The sequence below is a fragment of the Protopterus annectens genome, chromosome 8.part0 (genome assembly GCF_019279795.1).
Source record: "Protopterus annectens isolate FY-2018-M chromosome 8.part0, PAN1.0, whole genome shotgun sequence".
Taxonomy (NCBI): domain Eukaryota; kingdom Metazoa; phylum Chordata; order Ceratodontiformes; family Protopteridae; genus Protopterus; species Protopterus annectens.
This window is the reverse complement of record NC_056741.1, coordinates 716,830,471-716,851,662: the sequence shown is the minus strand read 5'-3', so window position 1 is coordinate 716,851,662 and position 21,192 is coordinate 716,830,471. Positions and strand designations below refer to the sequence as shown.

General features: G+C 44.8%; 1 protein-coding gene across 2 annotated transcripts in view; it reads right to left on the bottom strand.

The window, feature by feature from the left end:
* ASH1L (ASH1 like histone lysine methyltransferase) overlaps positions 1 to 21,192 on the bottom strand; it is a 3,741,676-nt gene that overhangs the window by 1,058,234 nt on the left and 2,662,250 nt on the right. For both annotated transcript variants that reach the window (XM_044080164.1, XM_044080163.1), the window contains exon 21: positions 4,906 to 5,154. In XM_044080164.1, coding sequence (XP_043936099.1) covers positions 4,906 to 5,154 — 249 coding nt within the window. The remainder of the gene's footprint in view (positions 1 to 4,905; positions 5,155 to 21,192) is intronic.

Below are 21,192 nucleotides of genomic sequence, written 5' to 3'. Positions count from 1 at the left end.
GCCCTCATAGAAAGAATAGCAGAAGTATACACTTTTTTACTCCATCTCTCTAAAGCTCTGGACTCCCTTTCAGAGGGGAGAGGATTTTTAACAGTAGCAGCTGCAACCCCTTTAGGGCCCTGGGAAATAGTTTCTGGATCAGCAGAGTGGGCCTTGTAAAGGTAAAGATGTGAGTCCGGGAACCTGTAGTACCTATCGGGTTTGGCAGGAGCCGGAGGGAGAGAATCAGGGGTTGTGCTAGAGTCAGAGTACACATCATCAATGACATTCAAAACAGGAGGAATAGCTAAAGGTCTATGCTGAGGCAAATGTAAAAAGGTCCTTAATCTTTTCCTGGAATCAGAGAATTCCTGGCCCTGCCATTGGAAATGCTCTCTCATAGTGTGTAGCGTCTCCCCAAAGGAAAACTCTTCAGGATGGGAGGCCGAGGGAATAGATTCCTCTGCCTCAGAATCCTCGTAGGCTGAAAAAGCCTCCTCCTGGTGGTCCGAGAGAGTAGAGCCATCAGAGGCCTCATCTGAGGAGTGGGGATCAGAGGGCTCAACCCTGGGCCTTTTGTCTGGAGGAGGTTGACAGCCCCTGTCCGGATGAGGTTGAGAGCCCCTAATTAAGGATATCAGATCCTCTGCTAAGCTGAGAATCTGTGAACCAGTAGAGGGTCCCTGAGGGATAACCTTGGGAGGCAAAGCTTTTGAGAGTTTAGCAGCTTTAGCCCTGGAGAATGCCTTAATGGACATGGATGCAGGAGGCCTGGCTGCACCACGTGCTGGTGTAGATTTGTCTAAAGGAATGGTGTCGGAAGGTTCCAGGACACCAGTTTCTGTTGGAAATTCAATAACCGACTCAGCTGGGGCCTCCGGGACCGAGGTAATCGGTTGAGCGGTTTCGGTAATTGGAAGTACCAAGGACTTGGTTTCAGTCGAGACCGAGACACTCGCGGTAGGCCTGGCCGTGGTTTCAGCCGAAACCGCGGCCCGCGTGTGTCGGTCCTCATCCTTCCGTTTCTTAATTAAATGTGAAGTTGGAGTCTCCGATGGCATCTTATACGAAAAACTAGCCCCAAGGAATTCCTCTGCAAACTCCGCCCGACGTCTAATAGTGCGTCGGTTGAAGGAAGCACAGGCTGAACAGGCCGAGACATCGTGGTCTGGACCTAGGCAGGGGAGGCAGTAAGAGTGGAAATCCTTATGAGGTATTTGTTTCCCACAAGTTAAACAATTATTAACTTTATCTGACATCGGCTGAGGCAAGAAAGAGTCCCCAACGGGGTACTTAGCTTTTTGAAGTCTTCGGTAGCTGAATTACAGGAGCTGGCCGACCGGCACTTGCGAACTGCTTCTGCTTCGGGCACCACACGGCAAGAAAGACTAAGGAAGATGGCGTCGGCTGATGCTTTTATACCCCAGGCGCTCTGACATCGGGGAAAGTGCGACATCAGCTGACGCCGGACCCAGACTTTGGAATCCGGCCAACCGAAGGGCTGCGTGAGGCGGGACAACCCATATGTGATGACTGCAGATGCATCCTTGAAGGACATCTAGTACAGAAAAGAGTAAAATCCCAAGAAGGGAAGACATCCCTGATCAGTACCAGCAAGAAACTACAATCCCTCATAAAATCACCCAAGGTTAACTTTGAAAGAAAAATTGCCAAGGACTCCAAAGATAACCACAAGGCATTCTTTAGCTATGTCAAGAAACTAAGTGGCAATTCTCAGATCTGCTCGGAGTTAGTGCAGAATGGTACAAAATACAATGAACCAACCGATATCGCCAACATCTTGGCAGACAGGTTCAGTGCAAACTTCACCCCCTTCTCACCCCCAAAAGTGCCCATAACCATAACAGAAGAATGTAGTGCCCCTGAAATCACAGACAATCCGGTTAAAACAGCCCTCTCCAAAGCAAAAACACAGCATCAATGGGACCAGACAGTGTTCCAGGCTGCATCCTGCTCAAAGATGAACTAACCCCTCACCTAAACACACTGTTCAAACTCAGCCTCTCCACAGGCTATGTGCCCATAGAGTGGCGCACAGCAACGGTTATTCTGCTCCACAAAGGTGGAGCTACAACAGACCCAGTGAACTACTGCCCTATAAGCCTGACTAGCTTGGTCTGCAAGGCTATGGAGCGCATCATCATGGATCTCAACAGAGACATTGGGAACCTCCAAACACTGGACCCTACCCAGTTCGGCTTTGTTAAGGGAAAATCATGCCTCCTAAACCTGGTGGACTTCTTTGAGACAATTACTTAAAGGCTAAAGATGAGGGAAAGGTGGTCCACACAGCCTACCTAGATCTCACAAAGGCCTTTGACACCATTCCCCATTCTGGTATTAGAGACAAGCTCACCAGCCTAAACATAAACCCCTACGTCATGAGATGGGTTGCCAAATGGCTCACGGACAGAACCCACATGGTAAGAGTTGTGGGAGCTAGGTCTGACTCTAAACCGGTTACAAGTGGCATTCCCCAGGGCTCAGTCCTAGGACCCCTGCTGTTCGGCATATACTTCTCAGAGGTACAGGCAAGCACAGGAGGTCTATGGCTGACCAAGTTCGCAGACGACTGCAAACTAAGGGCTATAACTGACTCTCCGGCTGACACAGACATCCTCCAAACGGGTCTCACAGAGACAGATGCCTGGTGGCAAAACCATGGCCTCAAGCTAAATGCCAAACAGTGCATAGTCATCCCCACTGGAAAAAACAAAGTACCCACAAACTACCACATAGGTGGTAGCCCCTTAAATATGAAAGACGTAATAACAGATCTGGGGACCTAAGTAGATAGTAATCTCTCCTTTGATAATCACATTGCCAAAGTGGTTAGAAAATCCTTCTATGTGGCCCACTTAATCACAAAAGGGTTTGCATCCAGATCAAAACAGGTCATTGTGCCCTTCTACGCATCACTCATCAGACCCATCATAGACTACAATGCTCCATTTGGGATGTACCTTAAAAGATACCTGCAACAGCTGGATAGACCACAGAAGTACCTCACCAAGAGGATCACTGGCCTCAAACAGATGCCCTATGCAGCTCGATTGAAGAAAATCCAGCTGTACTCGGTAGCATACCGCCTACTCAGAGGTGATCTATGCCTGACATAGAAGGCTATGTCCAACCCAGAATTGATGGACATACTCCACCTAAAGAAAACCATATCCCCTCGAGCCACATGCTCTCAGGATCTAAACCTCACCACAACAATAGGACGTGCTGGAGGGATAGATTCCTGTCCCAGAGACTTCCCATGCACTGGAACAAGATTCCAATGTACATTAGGCAGAGTTCCTCACTAACACTCTTCAAGAGAAACCTTGACAAGTGGATGGGAAATAGAAAGTTTACCCCGGGGATCACTTCAATGGCTCTGCTGGAGGGAACTAATCTAAGGGGGCAGCGAAAGCCTACACAATTCCGGCTAGGCTTATAAATACATTTGGGCAGACAGTCTAGTACCTACCTATGAACCTATAAAAATCTTCAGATTTTGTTCTTTATATTTTCGTACTTCTTCAGCCGCTTCTTTTTCCAAATGACCCAAGGTTTCCTGGTCTAGATAATGTTTTTCATAAAACTGTTGTATTAATGAGCACAAATTTTTATTTGAAGCTTCTGACAGTTTTTCTTGTGCAAGTAAGTGGTGAGAGATGGACATTAAGATTCTAGTGCCTCTTTTTTTAGGTGACAGTGTTAAAGATTTGTTATATGCCCCAAATCATGTAGTTTCCATAAACAGTACAGACAGTGCTAATAGGAGCCTCAACTGGAGATATGGAAGACACAGGAATATTTGAAGGCCCACGTTTCCCTGGCACCGCACAAAGGAACTTTCCTACCACAAGTTATTAAGTGTTAAGATACGAGGGCTGGGTGTCACCTTCCAGTTCCAGAGTGTAACAGCGTAAAGTGTGCTGGTGGGAGTTCAACGTGCTCCTACTCACCACAACAGTCACAGAAAGTATGAATGTCCTAATATCAGAATTTTGTAAGAGTGTACCTCAGCAGTGAACAATTGCGGCAGACTCCAAATCAAATTTTTAAATGTCAGCACAAGAGTCATAATGTTTTAAGTGCCCAATTCTATTAAAATACTCCCAGACCATAAATTTACACACTTATCCATTTAACATGTAAAGGTCATAAAATACAACATACTACCCATGAATGGAAAAAACAACAGTTAAGTATATTCAATTGTTCTGAGAGGTAATGAACCCTGCTGGACTGTGTGGGAAGCATGGTGGCTGGGATATAAGTAAATAAGCCCAAAAGTACAAGTAATGGCCTACTGTTCACCCAGATCTGCATTTCAGATCAAGATGGACAGTGTGCCATAAGCAAAGAACGCATTTGGATGTACGGTAATGAAAACAAGGTACAATATTTCCAGAAAGTAAAGTTATACCAACCAACTGGATTACTGAGCCATAAACCCTGGAAAATACACAAATTGTAATGTTCCACGAATACCTAAGAGATAATTATTAAGTATTTGAAGTACAGTAAACTCTCAGTTAACTAGCACTCATGGGGATTGGTAGATGCCAGATAACTGTAGCTTCTGGTTGCTTGAGAGTTACTATTAAAAACTGGCCTGACTAATACTGTACCCTATACTATTTCTTTGGTTTAACTTGTTCTTAGGTTGGGGAGAGAGGGAATTTATTTGTATCTTCCTTTTTGAAACTCAAACTCTAAAAGCAACAGGTATGTTTCTGCGGAGGGGGGTGGGGTAGAAAGTGCAACACATGAAAATTGTACTGTATTTCTTCGATTTTTATTTTCTGGTTGCTTGAGTTCCAGTTAACTGAGAGTTTACGGTAACAGCATTTTACTATTTTCCACAGTAAGCAGGACAAGACTTAACCTTATTTTAAATCAGTCACATACCATACACTTTTCACACTGAATCATGAGTCCTTCATCCTTGTATAGGCCACAGATACAGCGGATAACATCATCATCCTTATCATGTCCATGTTCTTTCTCACAAACAGAAGTTTCACTGCTATCAGCCTCACTAGCCATTTCTCCAACAATTTCATCAATCTGTGCAGAGGATTCATGACGGGCATTATAATATGCTTTTCTTAACCGGCAAACATCACGACCAATTGGAGATTTTCTACCATAAAATTTCTGGAGAAAAAATTGTTTGCAATAAATAATTAAAGCAATTCAGTAAATTACAATAAGAAAATGTAATTCTCCATCTCATTTAAATTCTTAACTTATTGTATTCGACTTTGTTCAAAAGTATAAAATTGACTCGACTAAAAGTCAGTTATTTACTTACAAAATAAGCTAAACAGACACCTTTAGATGCAACCGTGTTAAAATTAAAAGATTCACTGGCTCGTGTTGCAAACAGCACACTAAGACTACGAAAGAAACACAGGAAAGAAAATGCACATTTCTGTAGTCAAGTTATATATTAAGAATGCAAATTTATCCAATGAAACATAACTTTTAAACACATATCAACCAATGAGATACTCTAAAAAAAGAAGTTATGTTCTAACAAAGTTCCATCTGTGTTGTCAATTTCATTCTCCTTCAATCTGTGGGGCTCGGATCCTACTCGGCCATCTTCCAAGCTGGAGATTCAAAGCTCGAGCTCCTCCCATCCTACCCAAAATGCCTCATTCCCCCAGCTCACCTCAGATCGAGTTTGCAGAAACCATGTACACATACATATATTACATTTATGTGTGTGTGTGTGTGTGTGTGTATATATATATATATATATATATATATATATATATATATACACACACACACACAAATACAATTCAAAACAAAAATGTATCTATAAATATATGTGCACCAAAGGGAGAGCATATAGATCAGGAACTCAAACAGGAACTGTGATTCATATAAACATTATCAAACAGGTCGCTCATAGTCATGGACAAGGGGAAAAAGGTTGGGAAGGTTGAGGAAGAATGAAACTTACAATACAGATGGAACATTATGGTAAGAACATACCTTCATTATCTAATGATGTCATTTTCATTCATTCCTTAACCTGTGGGACAGAGCCCCATCTACAATAACCTAGGGTGGCACACATGGAAGGATATTACGGAGTATTGCAGAGCCAAGGGCAGTTCGATTCCTGGAGATAATGTCCAACTTCCAGTATGTAATAAAGGTATGGGAATTTGACCAAGTGGCGGCTGCACAAATGTCATCAATAGACATTCTTGACCAAAAGGGCTGAGAAGCTGCTATGGACCTAGTAGGATGAACCTTGATTTGTCCTGTTAAAGGCCTGTTTTTGGAAGAGTAGATAAGGAAATGCAATCTTTCAACCATTTAGATAAAGTAGTCTTGGTAACAGCTTGCCCTTTCCTTGTATCTGAAAAATATACAAACAGCGGCTCTGATTTTCTGCAAGATTTTGTTCTGTCCACATAAAAATGTAGTTGTCTGTGAACATCCAGAAGGTGGAGTGTATACTTCTCCTTTGTTTTGAAAGTTGGGATAGAAAACAAGAAGGTTAACAGACTGATATTTTCTGTAGCCACTCTGGCAAAATGGATGGGTTGGTAAGCAGAGCTGCTCTATCTTTGTGAAAGATTACATAAGGAGGTTTAGAAGAAGGGCTTGCAGCTTTGAAACACTTCTTGCTGAGGAGATAGCCACCAAAAAAACTGTTTTCCATTAATGAAATTTCAGGTCTACCTTAGCTGCAGTTTCAAAATGAGGAAAGACTACAGCTTGTAACACTATGGTTAGATCCCTGATCGGGGGGCAAAGAAACAAAAATGGCTGCTAACTGGAATTTTACAGTGGAATAGCTGGCTTCATTATGGAAAAGGGAAGCCAAAAAATCCAAACTTTTTGAAATGGAAGCAGTAAAGGAATCTATTTGTTCCTGTTGGGCCCATATGGGAAACCTCTTCATTTGCTCTTGTAGATTTTCCTGTAGAAGTTTGTAAGCAGAAATCAAAAATTTCCAGACTGGGGATGAAAGCCTGGAATGTCTTGCCATCACAGCAATTGGAGAAACAATCTGGTTAATTTCAGTCCTTGGAGATCTGGGTGAGTGTGCCCTGAGGGGTGGCAGAGCACATCAGGAACCGGTTACAGAGTCACCAATAGGTAAAGTAGATGAGACCAAAGAAAGGTGAACCAGACTTGATGAGGCCAGAAGCAGGCAAGAGGACAACTTTGCTCTTCAACCTGTATGCTTTCTGCAGGAATCTGGGGATCAAGGGAATTGGAGGAAAAGCATAAAGTAGACCGAAGGGCCAAGCATGGACTAGAGCATAGCTTGGTGACTGTCCCTTAGGAGGGATCAGGGCAAAGAAAAGTACAGTTGGGTACACTTACCATAAATGTAGATGTTGAAGTGTATTCACTGTTGCAATCATCACATTTTAGGGTTATCTGCTTGCAGTAGCACTCAGTTAGCCTGATTATCAAAGTCTTGGGTCCTGCGTCAGCTGCTGTATCATCTTCCATGACGTCAGGTAGTCAGGGGTAAAAAGCATGCAGCCGACGCCATTACATCAGTTTTTCTTGCCCCAGATGTCAGGTGCCCCCATAATGGGAAGCAATTATATACAAGGTTACACCTCCAACATAAAAAGCAAACACATCAAAAAGCTTTAAGCATGGTAAACAAGAACAGAGGTATAGCCAATAGAAGTTAGGGGGTTGGAGGGAGGGTAAAGTACAGTTTTGTACCTACCATAAATGTAGATGTTGAGTGTTCACACTGCTGCAGTCATTACACTTGGGTTATCCTGTCGTCAGGCAGTCATGCAGTCGGCCCGAATTCCAAAGAATTGGTCTGGCGTTGGTTGCTGCCGCTTCTTCCCTGACGTCAGTGCACCAGGGGTATATAAGATGCATCCGACACCATTTTCTTCAGTTTTTCTTGCCCCAGATGTCAGGTGCCCCCAAATAGGTAGGCAATATATATTGCTAATCAAAAATATGCAATAAAAACAATACCTTCAGTTACCAGCAAATACACCCCAAAGGTTGTATAGGAAAGAAAGGTATAGATAAGTCTGGCTAAGTTCAGAGGGGATGGAGGGAGGGTAACCTGGACTGCAACAGTGTGAACACTCGAACATCTACAATTATGGTAGGTACAAAACTGTACTATGTTCATCATGTTACACTGCTGCAGTCATTACACTTGGATAGAATCCCAAAGCTGAGGTTGGGTGGCTGGTCTATAAAGAGTTAGGATTGGCTATGAGGCCCTGCAGAACTGCAGTGGCAAATCCTGCTATGGATTTAGAGTAAAGAGGCAGGTGGTAATGCTTGGTAAAGGTGTGCACTGAACTCCAAGTTGCAGCCTCCAAAATTTCCTTGGTAGGTACTCCTCTGAGAAAGGATGTTGAAGTGGCTGTTGCTCTGGTGGAATGTGGCCTAATGTTATTTGGGACTGATTTTCCATGTTGTGTGTAGCAGTACCGAATACAGTGTCCTATCCATTTGGATATACTCTGCTTTGAGATAGCCTTGCCCTGTGATCCTGCAGCATATGCTACAAACAGTTGCTCAGTTTTCCTGAAAGCCTTTGTTTTGTTCAAGTAGAAGTGTAGCTGCCTGTGTATGTCCAAAGAATGCAGAAGTTTCTCCCCTTTATTCTGGGGGTTTGGATAAAAAGTTGGCAAATGGGTGGTTTGAGTAAGAGCCACACTAGACACCACCTTTGGTATAAAGGTAGGGTTTGTCCTTAAAGATACCCTGTCCTGATGAAAAATTATAAAAGGTTCCACTGCCATTAATGCCTGTAGCTCTGAGACTCTTCGTGCTGAAGTTACTGCCAGGAGCAGAGCTGTTTTCCATGATAAAAATTTTAGATCGGCTGTATTGGCTGGCTCAAAAGGTGGTAGGGTCAGTTTTTCCAAAACAAAATTGAGGTCCCAAGTTGGTGTTGGTGCTCTCCGGGGTGGTCTTATGTTTTTAGCCCCTCTGAGGTACTGCTTTAGCAAGGGATGACAGAATAAAGGAGAATCCGTGTTATAATGTGCTGAAATGGCAGAGGCGTGGATCTTAATTGATGAGAAGGATAGTCCTCTGTCCAGCATCTCAGTTAAGTACTGTAAAATCTGAAGAATGTTTGGAACAAGAGGGTCAAGGCTTTGTGCCTGGTTCCAGGTGCAGAATCCCTTCCATTTTTCTGAGTAAGCTTTCCTGGTGCTAGGCCTCCTGGCCTCCAAAATGACATCCATAACAGCTTTAGAGAGAGGTGTTGTCTCTTTGACTAATGTATCTGCCATGCAGCCAGGTTTAGGGTTTTGAGCTGACCGTGCAGGATCTGATTGTTTTGTTGAGTCAGAAGGTGTGGAATTTGAGGCAAAATCCATGGTGGGCCTTGAGCCAAGTTCCTTAAGATAGGTTACCAGTGCTGGCATGGCCAGTCTGGAGCAATCAGGATCATCTCTGGTTTTTCTTGTCTGGCTTTCAGGAGTACCTTTGAAAGGAGAGGCAGTGGCGGGAAGACATAAACTTTTAGGTTTTTCCAGCTGAACAGAAGAGCATCCACTTTCCATGCTTGTTTGTGATAAGTCCTTGTGCAGAATTTTTGTAGTTGGCAATTCAGTGGGGAGGCAAAAAGATCTATGTCTGGGCATCCCTACTTTTGCGTTACCATGCTGACGATTTGTGGATTCAATTTCCATTCGTGAGGGTCCATGATATTTCTGCTTAGGTCGTCTGCCAGAGTATTTTTCTTTCCTGGCAGGAATTGTGCTTGCAGGTGAACTTGATACGTTAGAGCTGTGTTCCACAAGGTCATGGCTTGCCTGCATAGGGGATAAGAATGAGTGTCCCCTTGCTTATGTACCACATTACTGTGGTGCTGTTTGTCTTTAGTAGTAATTTTCCTGGATGTAGAAGGTCCTTGAAAGCTGTTAAGGCATTTTTAACAGCCAACATCTCTTTTTGATTGATGTGAAGATGCATCTGGTCTGTGGTCCACTTGCCCTGAATGTATTTTCCTGCCATGTGTGCTCCCCAGGCGTAATCCGAAGCATCTGTTGTTAGAGTTTGCCTGGCTGTGGGTTGGGTAAAAGGCTGACCCTTGTTTAGGTGGCACACCTGTGCCGACCATGGAAACTCCTGTTATAGGCAGGGAATCATTGGTATTACTGCTTCTAAACTGTGAGAGTGTTGAGTCCAAACACTTTTCAAGTACCACTGTAATTTCCTCACATGCAGTCTGGCATATGGTATTAGTAGTATGCAAGGTGCCATGAATCCCAGGGTCTGCAGAATTTTTCTCGCAGGGAGATGGGACTTTCTTGCCAGCAATTGAAAATATTGAGTTAGTTGAATTTGTTTGTCTGGCGTGAGGTAAGCCATCTGGGCCGTTGTATTTAAGCAGGCACCCAGGAATATAATCTGTTGCGAGGGCACTAGTTTTCACTTCTTTTCGTTTACTGTGTACCCTAGAGAAATTAGCAACCTTTTTACAAATGCCAGATGCTGTAGAAGAATGTCCTTTGTCTCTACTTGAATGAGGCAGTCGTCCAGATATGGATATATTTGAATTCCTTTTTGTCTGCAAAATGCAATTACTGGTGCCAGGCACTTTGTGAAGACCCTGGGCACAGTAGATAAGCCAAAGGGCAGTGCAGAGAATTGGTGGTGCATTGTACCAGCTTTGAATCTGAGGTATCTTCTGCAATTTTGTCTGATAGGGACATGCAGGTATGCCTCTTTGAGGTCCAGAGTAACAAGCCAAGCCTTCTTGCCCAGCATGGGTAGAAGCTGCTGTAATGTCAACATTTTGAATTTTGGAATATCCAGGTAAGTATTCAGAATTGAAAGGTCTAGTATGGGCCTCCAGGCCTTGTCCTTTCTGGAGACCAGGAAGAGTCTTGAATAAAATCCTTGTCCTTGTTCCTGTTGTGGTACTTTTTGAATAGCTCTCATGTCCATGAGGGCTGAAATTTGTTTTTGTGCCTCTGCCCATTGATTTTGTGGCAGGTCTGGCATTCCTTTTAGCCTTGGTAAAGTACGAAAGTGGAATCTGTAACCTTGAGACACAATATTCAGGACCCATTTTTCTTGGGTGATTGTTTGCCAGTTTTGAGAAAAAAGTGCTAGTTTCCCCCCAAGGGGGCTTCCAAAAGGGACGTGCTTGGCCTACGAAGGGGAAAGTCATTGTGGCTGTTTCCTGTAGGGTTGAGACTTGTCCTCACCACCTTTTGGGGTTGAGGTGCCCCAATGTCGTTGTCTGTTTGAGCCTTGGGGTTGAGATCTGCCTCTTGGGCATCTGTATCTGCCTCTCTGTGGCCTGTCTGACACTGGAAAGGACCAATTCTTAGTTGGCCAACTTCTGCTAAACCAAGGTGGCTGTACCTGTAAGAAATCCTTGACTGTTTGCATAGATTTAGATTTATCCTCCATTTTCTTTAACACCTCTTCTGTCTTAACACCAAACAAAGTATCATGCTGTAAAGGAGTATCCAATAATTTTGCCTTAACATAATCAAGTAAACTTTTCTTTTAACTAAGCATGTCTTCAAATCACAGAACCTGTAACGGCGGCTCTACAAGAGGCGTCTAAAGAATCAAACCCACATTGCAAAGTATGTTTTCCCACCTGTTCAACTGCATGCAATAAATCCTGCATTTCTTTACAATCAGGAGCTTCTGTGCTTGCAAGCATTTTCTGTTTTAACTGAGCCATTAAATACTGTTGGTACTTAAGCATGTGAAACTGGCAATTTAAAGCTCTTACTGTTAAAGTTGCAGAAGTGTATACCTTCTTCCCCCATCTATCCAAAGCTCTGGAATCTCTGTCAGAGGGTACTGGATTTTTTGCAATGGAAGCCTTAACCCCTTTTGGACCCTGGGAAATAGTTTCTGAATCAGCAGCAGGGTTTTTGTAAAGAAACTTGTGAGAGTCGGGGAACTCTATAATAGCTATCTGGCTTGGCTGGAGCAGGGGGCAAAGAGTCAGGAGATAAACTGGATTCAGAAAACACATCATCCACAATATCTAGCACAAGCGAAATAGCCAGGGGCCTGTGTTGAGGCAATAAGAGGAAATCCCTGAGCCTTTTCTTGGATTCTGAGTAATCCTGGCTTTCCCAATGGAAATGCTCCCTCATGGTATGTAAAGTTTCCCCAAAAGAATAATCCTCAGCAGGAGAGGCTGAAGGGATAGATTCTTCACCATCAGAGTCCTCATACGGGGGTAGAGAGTATCCCTGGTCTGAAGAGGAATCAGAGGAAATGGAAACCTGATCAGAGGAGTCATAGTCTGTATCCTGCCTAGGCCTTTTCTCAGGAGGGGGATGGGAACCCCTGATTAGAGTAATGAGGTCTTCGGCCATTTTAAGCATCTGTTTCTTAAGCATGGAGGACTGTCCAGGAGAATGCTGTACTTGTTTCTTTGTCTTTAATGGTGCCTTTGTCTTGGCTGTTGTTTTAATGGTAAGTTGTGAAGGTCTGAAAACACCCTCAGAAGCTGATGCCTGCTCAGCGGCTCCGGACCCATCTGAAGGATTAGTTTCCGTAGGCCCACTACCTTGAGTTTCCAGAGGCCTAGATGTCTCCACGCGGGAGTCGGAAGCGGCCTGTGGCTTTGAGGTAGCGGGTGTCAGAGGCTGCGAAAGCGCCTCACTGAGAACCGGCGACTGGCCTAGAAGAGGTTTCATCGTCGGTTTTGGACCTCGGATGCCTCTCTTTATCCTTGTCTTTGCATTTCTTCAGTATTGAGGTCGTCGGTTGATCCAACGGCATCGTATAATTGAACCTTTGGCCAAAGTAGTGCAAAGCAAAATCAAAACGTCTTTTTATAGTGCGTTTGTTAAATCTAGCACAAAACCGACAACTAGTGACTTCGTGATCAGGGCCTAGGCATGGAATACAGTAAGAGTGGAAGTCCTTATGAGGTATTTGCTTCCTACCAGAAATACAATTATTAACTTCTTCTGACATCGGTCTGAGGCAAGAAAAAAAGTTTCCCCAACAGGGTACTTAGCTTTATTGAAGACTTCGGATCTGAAATTTGACTTCGAAAATCTCAGGAGTTGGCCGACCAGCACTTGCGAACTGCTTCTGCTTTGGGCACCGCGTGGCAAGAAAGACTGAAGAAAATGGCGTTGGATGCATCTTATATACCCCTGTTGCACTGACGTCAGGGAGGAAGTGACAGCAACAGATGCCAGACCAAGACTTTGGAATTCGGGCCGACTGCGGGACCGCCTGACAGCAGGATAATCCAAGCGTAATGACTACAGTGGTGTAACACGATGAACATCCAGGACTGCAACAGTGAATACATTCAAACATCTAAATTTATGATACGTGTACACAACTGTACTATGTTCTTCATGTTTCACTGTTGCAGTCATCACATTTAGATAGATCCCATAAGGATGAGAGGAGGAAATTAGATAGCATTAGGACCAGCTATAAGACTGCAGTGGCAAAGCCAGCTCTGGATTTACAAAAAAATCGGCAAATGGTAATGCTTGGTGAAGGTATGTACAGAACTCCAGGTAGCAGCTTCTGGGATGTCCTTGGTAGGAACACCTCTGTGAAAGGCTGTAGAGGAAGATGCAGCCCTGGTTGAATGGGGTCTTATCCCCTGTGGGGTAGGTTTTCCATGGTGCTTATAGCAGAAATGAATGCAATGGCTTAACCACTTAGAAATGGTTTGCTTTGAAATGGCCTTTCCCTCTGCCCCTGCAGCAAATGCAACCAGCAGTTGTTCTGATTTCCTGAGAGGTTTAGTCATGTCCAAGCAAAATCTAAGTTGTCTATGCACATCCAAGGAGTGCAGTTTCGTTCTCCTTTGTTCTGTGGATTAGAAAAGAAGGTTGGCAAATGAATGGACTAATTAAGGGCCACACTGGATACCACCTTGGGCATGAAGGAGGGATTGGTCCTGAGGGACACCCTGTCCGCATGAAAGATGATGAAAGGCTCTGCTGCCATGAAGGCCTGTAATTCAGACACCCTTCTTGCTGAAGTGATGGCTAAAAGGAAGGATATTTTCCAAGAAAGGAATTTCAAGCCTACATTTGCAGTTTGCTCAAAAGGAGGCAGCGTGAGTATTTCCAATACAAAGTTAAGGTCCCAGGCTGGAGTAGGGGCTCTCCTGGGTGGTCTTATGTTTTTGGCCCCTCTGTGGAACTGCTTCAGCAGTGGATGAGAGAAGAAAGGTGGTTCTGTATTGTAATGAGCTGAAATGGCTGAGGCATGAATTTTGATGGAGGAAAAGGAAAGGCCCTTGTGAAGCCTCTCAGTTAAGTATTGAAGAATCTGTGGTAAACTGGGCACTGTTGTGCCCATCCCCTGAGTTTGGTTCCAGGAACAGAATCGTTTCCATTTTTCAGCATAGGATTTTCTAGTACTAGGCCTCCATGCCTCCAGAATGACATCCATCACTTGCTTACTGAGGGATGGTAACAGAGATCAGGTAATTAGCCAGGCTGCCAGGTTCAGGGTTTGAAGCTGTGGGTGCAGAATCTGGCCCTCCTGCTGGGACAGCAGGGCAGAGGTCTGAGGCAGGTGCCATTGTGCCAGCAGTGACGCACTGCGCAAGAGGGGGTACCAGTGTTGGCGTGGCCAGTCTGGTGCAATCAGTATCGTCCTTGGTTTGTCCTGTTTGATCTTTAGTAGTACCTTGGAGAGGGGAGGCAGAGGGAGAAAGGCATAAACTGATAGGTTTTTCCAAGTGAGGGACAGGGCATCCACTATCCAAGCTTGTTTGTGGGGAGTCCTTGTGCAGAATTTGTCCAATTGGTAATTCTGGGGGGGAGGCAAAAGTACAGTTTTGTACCTACCATAAATGTAGATGTTCGAGTGCTAATACAACTGCAGTCATAACAGATGGGTTCTCCTGCCGTCAGGCGGGTCCTCGTTCGGCCGAATTCCAAAGTCTAGGTCCGGCGTCGGTTGTCGTCGCTTCTTCCCTGACGTCAGTGCGACAGGGGTATAAAAGAACCAGCCGACGCCATGTTCTTCAGTTTTTCTTGCCCCAGATGTCAGGTGCCCCCAGAAGGAAGGCAATACATAAAATTATGAAGTAATGCAATGCAATATAATCAAAAAACAGTAGCTGCAAGCAAATACACCATAAAAGAATACCCCTAGAGGGGAAGGAGGGAGGGAAACCTGGACTGCAGCTGTATTAGCACTCAAACATTTACATTTATGGTAGGTACAAAACTGTACTATGTTCATCGTGCATACAGCTGCAGTCGTAACAGATGGGTAGAATCCCAAAGCTAAGAAAGGGGTGGTAGGCACTAGGTGGTACTAGGAGGAGCCAAAATGCCCTGCAAGACCGCAGTGGCAAAGCCTGCTCTGGATTTGGAGTATAATGGTAGGTTGTAGTGTTTGGAGAAGGTGTTTGGAGAAGGTATGCACAGAACTCCAAGTGGCTGCTTCCAAGATATCCTTGGTAGGAACTCCTCTGAGGAAGGCTGCAGAGGTGGCTGTGGCCCTGGTGGAGTGAGTTCTAATGCCTGTAGGAACAGTTTTGCCATGAAAGGAATAGCAAAAGCGTATGCAGTGGGCTATCCATTTTGAGATTGTCTGCTTGGAAATTGGCTTTCCTGGAGCTCCTACCGCATAGGCCACAAAGAGCTGTTCTGATTTTCTGAAAGGCTTTGTTCTGTCCAAATAATAACGCAGTTGCCTGTGGATGTCCAAGGAATGTAGTAATCTCTCCCCTTTGTTTTGAGGATTGGGATAAAAAGTAGGTAAATGTACGGCCTGATTTAAAGCTACCCTGGATACCACTTTAGGCATAAAGGAAGGGTTGGTTCGTAATGAAACTCTGTCCTGATGGAAGATGATAAAAGGCTGGACAGCGATGAGGGCCTGTAGTTCTGAAACTCTACGAGCTGAAGTGATAGCCAGAAGGAAAGCTGTTTTCCAGGACAAATATTGCAAATCTGATGAAGCAGCTGGCTCAAAAGGAGGCAAAGTCAGTTTTTCCAGAATGAAATTTAGATTCCAAGCAGGTACTGGTTGTTTCCTTGGAGGTCTTAAATTCTTAGCCCCTCTGAGGAACTGTCTTAGAAGAGGATGAGAGAATAAAGGAGGATCAGTGTTGTACTCTGCAGAAATGGCTGGGGCATGGATTTTGATGGAGGAGAACGAAAGTCCACTGCTTAGTAGTTCAGCCAAATATTGCAGTATTTGAGGTAAATTCAGTGTTCCAGGGTTCTGGCCCTTTTTCTCATTCCAGACACAAAAACGTTTCCATTTTGTGGAGTAAGCTTTTCTAGTTGATGGCCTTCTGGCCTCCAAAATGACATCCTGCACCTCCTTGGAGAGTAGAGCCTGCTGTGATGCTAAGGAATCTTCCATGCGGCTAGATTGAGTGTTTTTAGCTGACTGTGAAGAGTTTTGAAGCTGTGCTGAGTCAGAAGAAGAGGCATTAGAGGCAGGGTCCATGGAAGGGAATGAGTCAGGCTCCTCAGGAGTGGGGACCAGTGTTGCCTTGGCCAGTCCGGAGCAATGAGGATCATCTTTGGTCTGTCTGCTCTGGTCTTCAATAGAACTTTGGGCAGCAGAGGAAGAGGCGGAAAGGCATAAACTGTCATTGATGTCCAGATGAAAGAGAGAGCGTCCTCTCTCCAGGTCTTTGGGTGGAAGGTCCTCGAGCAGAATTTTGTCAATTGATGATTTTTGTGGGAGGCAAAGAGATCTATGTCTGGCCTTCCCCATTCTTGGATTATTTCTGTAAAAACTTTTGGATGCAACATCCATTTCATGTGGATCTGTCATATTCCTGCTTAGGTTGTCTGCCAGCGTGTTTTCCTTGCCTGGCAAGTACTGTGCTTGTAGTTCGATTTGTAAGTCCATGGCCATGTTCCAAAGTGATATGGCCAGTCTGCATAGGGGATAGGAATGTGTTCCTCCCTGCTTGTTTATGTACCACATAACTGTGGTGTTGTCCGTTTTTATCAATAGCTGACCTGGTTATAGAAGGTCCTTGAAAGCTATAATAGCATTTATTACTGCTAGCATTTCTTTTTGATTGATGTGAAGGTGCTTTTCTTTTTGGGACCATTTGCCCTGAATGCACCAGTCTGTCATGTGCGCCCCCCAGGCATAGTCCGAGGCGTCTGTTGTGATGACTTGATTTGCTTGAGGCTTGCTGAATGGAAGACCTGTGTTTGCTTGACATGCTTGAGCCCACCACAGAAATTCCTTTTGCATAGGTTCATAGGTTTATACTAGGCTATCTGCCCTACGGCATTTATAAGCCTACCCCAAAGTTTTATGGCTTACGCCACCCCTTATATGAAAAAATACTGTGACCATTAGTTTGTTGTGCCTCTGTCCAGCAGTGACACAGAGATGATTCCCGGGGTAAACCTATGATCTCCCATCCACATTTCTCTTGAACAGAGCCAGTGAGGTGCTCTGCCTCACATGGACCGGGATTTTATTCCACAGCATAGGGAGTCTCTGAGTGATAAATCTATCCCTCCAGCATGTCCTATTTATATCCGTGCTAAGGTTTAAGACGCTTGCTCTAGTGGTTTTGGTGGATTTGGATTTTTTGAGGTGGAGCATGTCCATTAATTCCGGGTTGGACATGGCCTTGTATGTCAGGCACATGTCACCTCTGAGCAGACGGTATGCAACTGAATAGAGCTGGAGTTTCTTCAATCTGGCAGCATATGACAGATTTTGGGAGTCCCTTTATCCTTTTGGTGAGGAACATTTGGGGTCTCTCCAATTGCTGCAGATGTCGGGTGAGATACATCCCGAATGGGGCATTGTACTCGATCATTGGTCTGATAAGTGAAGAGTACAGGAGAACAATGACCTCACTAGATCTGGATGTGAATCCCTTCATGATCAGGTGGGCAATGTAGAAGGTCTTTCTAACCACTTTAGCAACGCGAGAGTCAAAAGAAAGGCCACTGTCAACCTGGGTCCCCAGGTCCCCGATAACCTCTTCTGTGCTTAGTGGATTGCCACCTATATGGTAGCTTGGGGTTACCTTGTTTTTCCCGAAGGGTATGACTATACATTTTTTGGCGTTTAACTTCAGGCCATGGCTCTGGCACCAGCTATCTGTTTCCGTGAGTCCCTTCTGAAGGATATCCGTGTCCGATGCACTTTCCACTATGGCGCCCAGTTTGCAGTCATCTGCAAACTTTGTCAGCCAAAGTCCTCCCATGTTGGCCTGTACTTCTGAGAAGTAGATGCCAAACAATAGGGGCCAAGGACAGAGCCCTGTGGGACACCACTTGTGACCGGCTTGGAGTCTGACATAGCGCCAGCAACTCTAACCCTGTGGGTTCTGTCCTTAAGCCAGTTTGCAACCCATCTTGTGACATATGGGTTTACATTTAAGCTGGTAAGTTTTTCTACAATACCCGAGTGGGGTATTGTGTCGAAAGCCTTTGCAAGGTCAAGGTAGGCTGTATGGACTGCCTTTCCCTCATCAATGGCCTTGGTGACTGTTTCGAAGAAGTCGACCAAGTTCAAAAGGCATGATCTGCCCTTGACGAAGCCAAACTGGGTCGGGTCCAATGTCTGCAAGTCCCCTATATCTTTGTTTATGAGCTCCATTATGATCCTCTCCATAGCTTTGCAGACTAGACTTGTTAAGCTTATGGGGCGGTAATTACCAGGGTCCGTAGAGGCACCGCCTTTGTGGAGTGGGACCATAGTTGCTGTACGCCACTCCTTGGGCATGTATCCTGTGGTAAGGCTAAGATTAAACAGCTGCCTTATGTCTGGGTTTAATTCCTCATTTAGCTCATGTAGCACACAGCCGGGGACACCATCCGGTCCCACTGATGCTGTGTTTTTAGCTTTAGAGAGAGCAGCTTTCACCTGCGCATTTGAGATGTCTGGGAGGCTACACTCCACTGGGATAGTTATCTCTCCTTTAGGGGGGGAGAGGGGGGTGAAGTTTGCACTGAACCTGTCTGCCAGTATGTTGGCAATGTCTGTGGGTTCAGTGATTTTTGTATCATTTTGGACTAATTTTGAGCATATCTGGGAGTTTCCACCCAGGTTCCTAACATAGTTGAAAAAGGCCTTATGATTGTCCTTTGAATCCATGGCAATTTTTCTCTCAAAACTGGCCTTAGTTGATTTTATGAGTGCTCATATTTTTTTACTAATAATGATCAGGGGTGACTTCCCTTTTATGGATTTTGTTCTATCATGTAATAGCTTTCTCCTCTTATTGTAAAGTTTGTTAATGGCTGGGGTCCACCAGACTGGACGTTTGCCCTTTGTGGAAAGAGTCTTGGTTTTATTTGGGATTGCCTGATCCATGCAGTCCTGGAGGTGTTCATAGAAGGCATTTGTAAGGGCTTCCACAACTTGGGTTGTGGTTTCCACTGGCTCAGGGGCCTTGAAGGATACCACACCAGTCTTGAGTAGTGTGGTTTGCTTTAGAGAAGTTCTTCACTGTGGTCTTTTTGTTTGGGGGGGGGGCGGGATGTGGATTTCCAGTGAGATTAGTTTATGATCAGATCTCACCAATGAGGGATATACTTCCGGTGTGGAGCATTTTGTCCCCATGTTTGTGATAATGAGATCTAGTACATTTTCTCCTCTCGTGGGAACAGTGACTAGCTGTTCCATGGCATTTGAATTTATGAACTCCAGGAACCGTTGGGCTAGAAAGTTAGGGCTTGAGTAATGTTCCCAGTCTATATTCGGGTAGTTGAAGTCACCCAATATGATGGTGTTTGGAGATACATTTATACCCTCCAGTGTCTTCAGGAAGGCTGTGTGGGGTTCCTGAGTTTGAGAGGGTGGCCTGTAGCATGCTACAATTTGTAGAGCAGTTTTGCCTATGGTTAGTTGCACCTGGATGGTTTCCGGCTTGCGTTGCCACCAACCTGGAGGTGTGGGTATCCTTTATGAATGTGGATACACCCCATCCTTTTGTGGTGTGGTCCGGGTTTTGGGGCTGGAACGCATGATATGAGGTAAAACCTAATAGTGCCGGGGTGCTCTCAGGAGCCTTGAACCAGGTTTCAGTTACAGCACAGACATCGATGTTCTCCATACTGAGAAGGGCCTCGAGTGCATGCATTTTGAGATTTAGACTTCTGGCATTGAGCAGCATTACCCTCAGTTTCTTCCCATTTTTGTTTTCTAGGGTGGTAGGTTTAGAATTTGAGCCTTGCCTAAAAAAGGCACTATGGGGGTGGCAAGAGCCTTAGCCAATATCCGGAATCCCAGTGGTGACAGGTGCAAGCCGTCCCTTGCGAAGCAGTGTGGCTTGTCAAGCATGTCATCCCAGGCAGACAGACACTGGATCCCCTTTGAATGACACCAGACATTAAGCCAATTGTTAAAGCTGATCATCTTGTCTCTATATTGTGGCATCATTCTTGGTGAAGGAAGGATACTGCTCAGGGTCAGGGTCATACCTGCCTGGGCTACATAATCAGAGAGCTCCTCTATGTCTCTTTTCATGTAGTCCAGGGAGGTGCGTCTCAGGTCGTTTACACCAGCATGGACAATGACTGTGTCATATTTGTACTTGCCGTGGAGTGACCCGAGTGCTTGTGTTATGTGGCGGATTCTAGCGCCCGATAGGCAGCTTACTGTGACCCTCCCCTTGTTCAGCCTGGTGAGTGGGACGTCAGTGTGTCTGACTATGGAGTCACCTATGACAAGTATGTTTGGTGTTGTATTTGGCCTTAAGGGCTGTGACTGCTTTGCACACTGATTTTGTGGTTTATGTGTTGCTTGTGGGGTGTCTTGAGGTAGCAGTTGTTTGGGTGTCTGCTTTGGAGGCCTCTGCTGTTTAGGTAAATTTTTACTCAGAGCCTCCGAGTATGTCTTTGTGTGTTTATGTGTTTGATTCATTGGTGTGGTAGCATTATGTGAGATTATGCAGACATGGAAGTAGTGGTATTATTGTTTCCAAACTGTGGCTGTGTTGAGACCATATGTTTTTTAGGTACCATTGTAGTTTTCTCATATGCAGCTTTGCACATGGGATTAGCAAGATGCAAGATGCCATGAATCCCAGAGCCTGCAGGATTTTCCTTGCAGTCAGCCTGGTGCAATTTGCCAGTGTTTTGAAGTATTGATTTAGTTGCCCCTGCTTCTCTGGCGTGAGGTAGGCCATCTGGGTGTTTGTGTCCAAATTGGCACCCAGGAAAATTATATTTCGAGAGGGTATTAGCCTTGATTTCTCTTTGTTGACTGTGTATCCTAGAGAGTTTAATAACATTATTACAT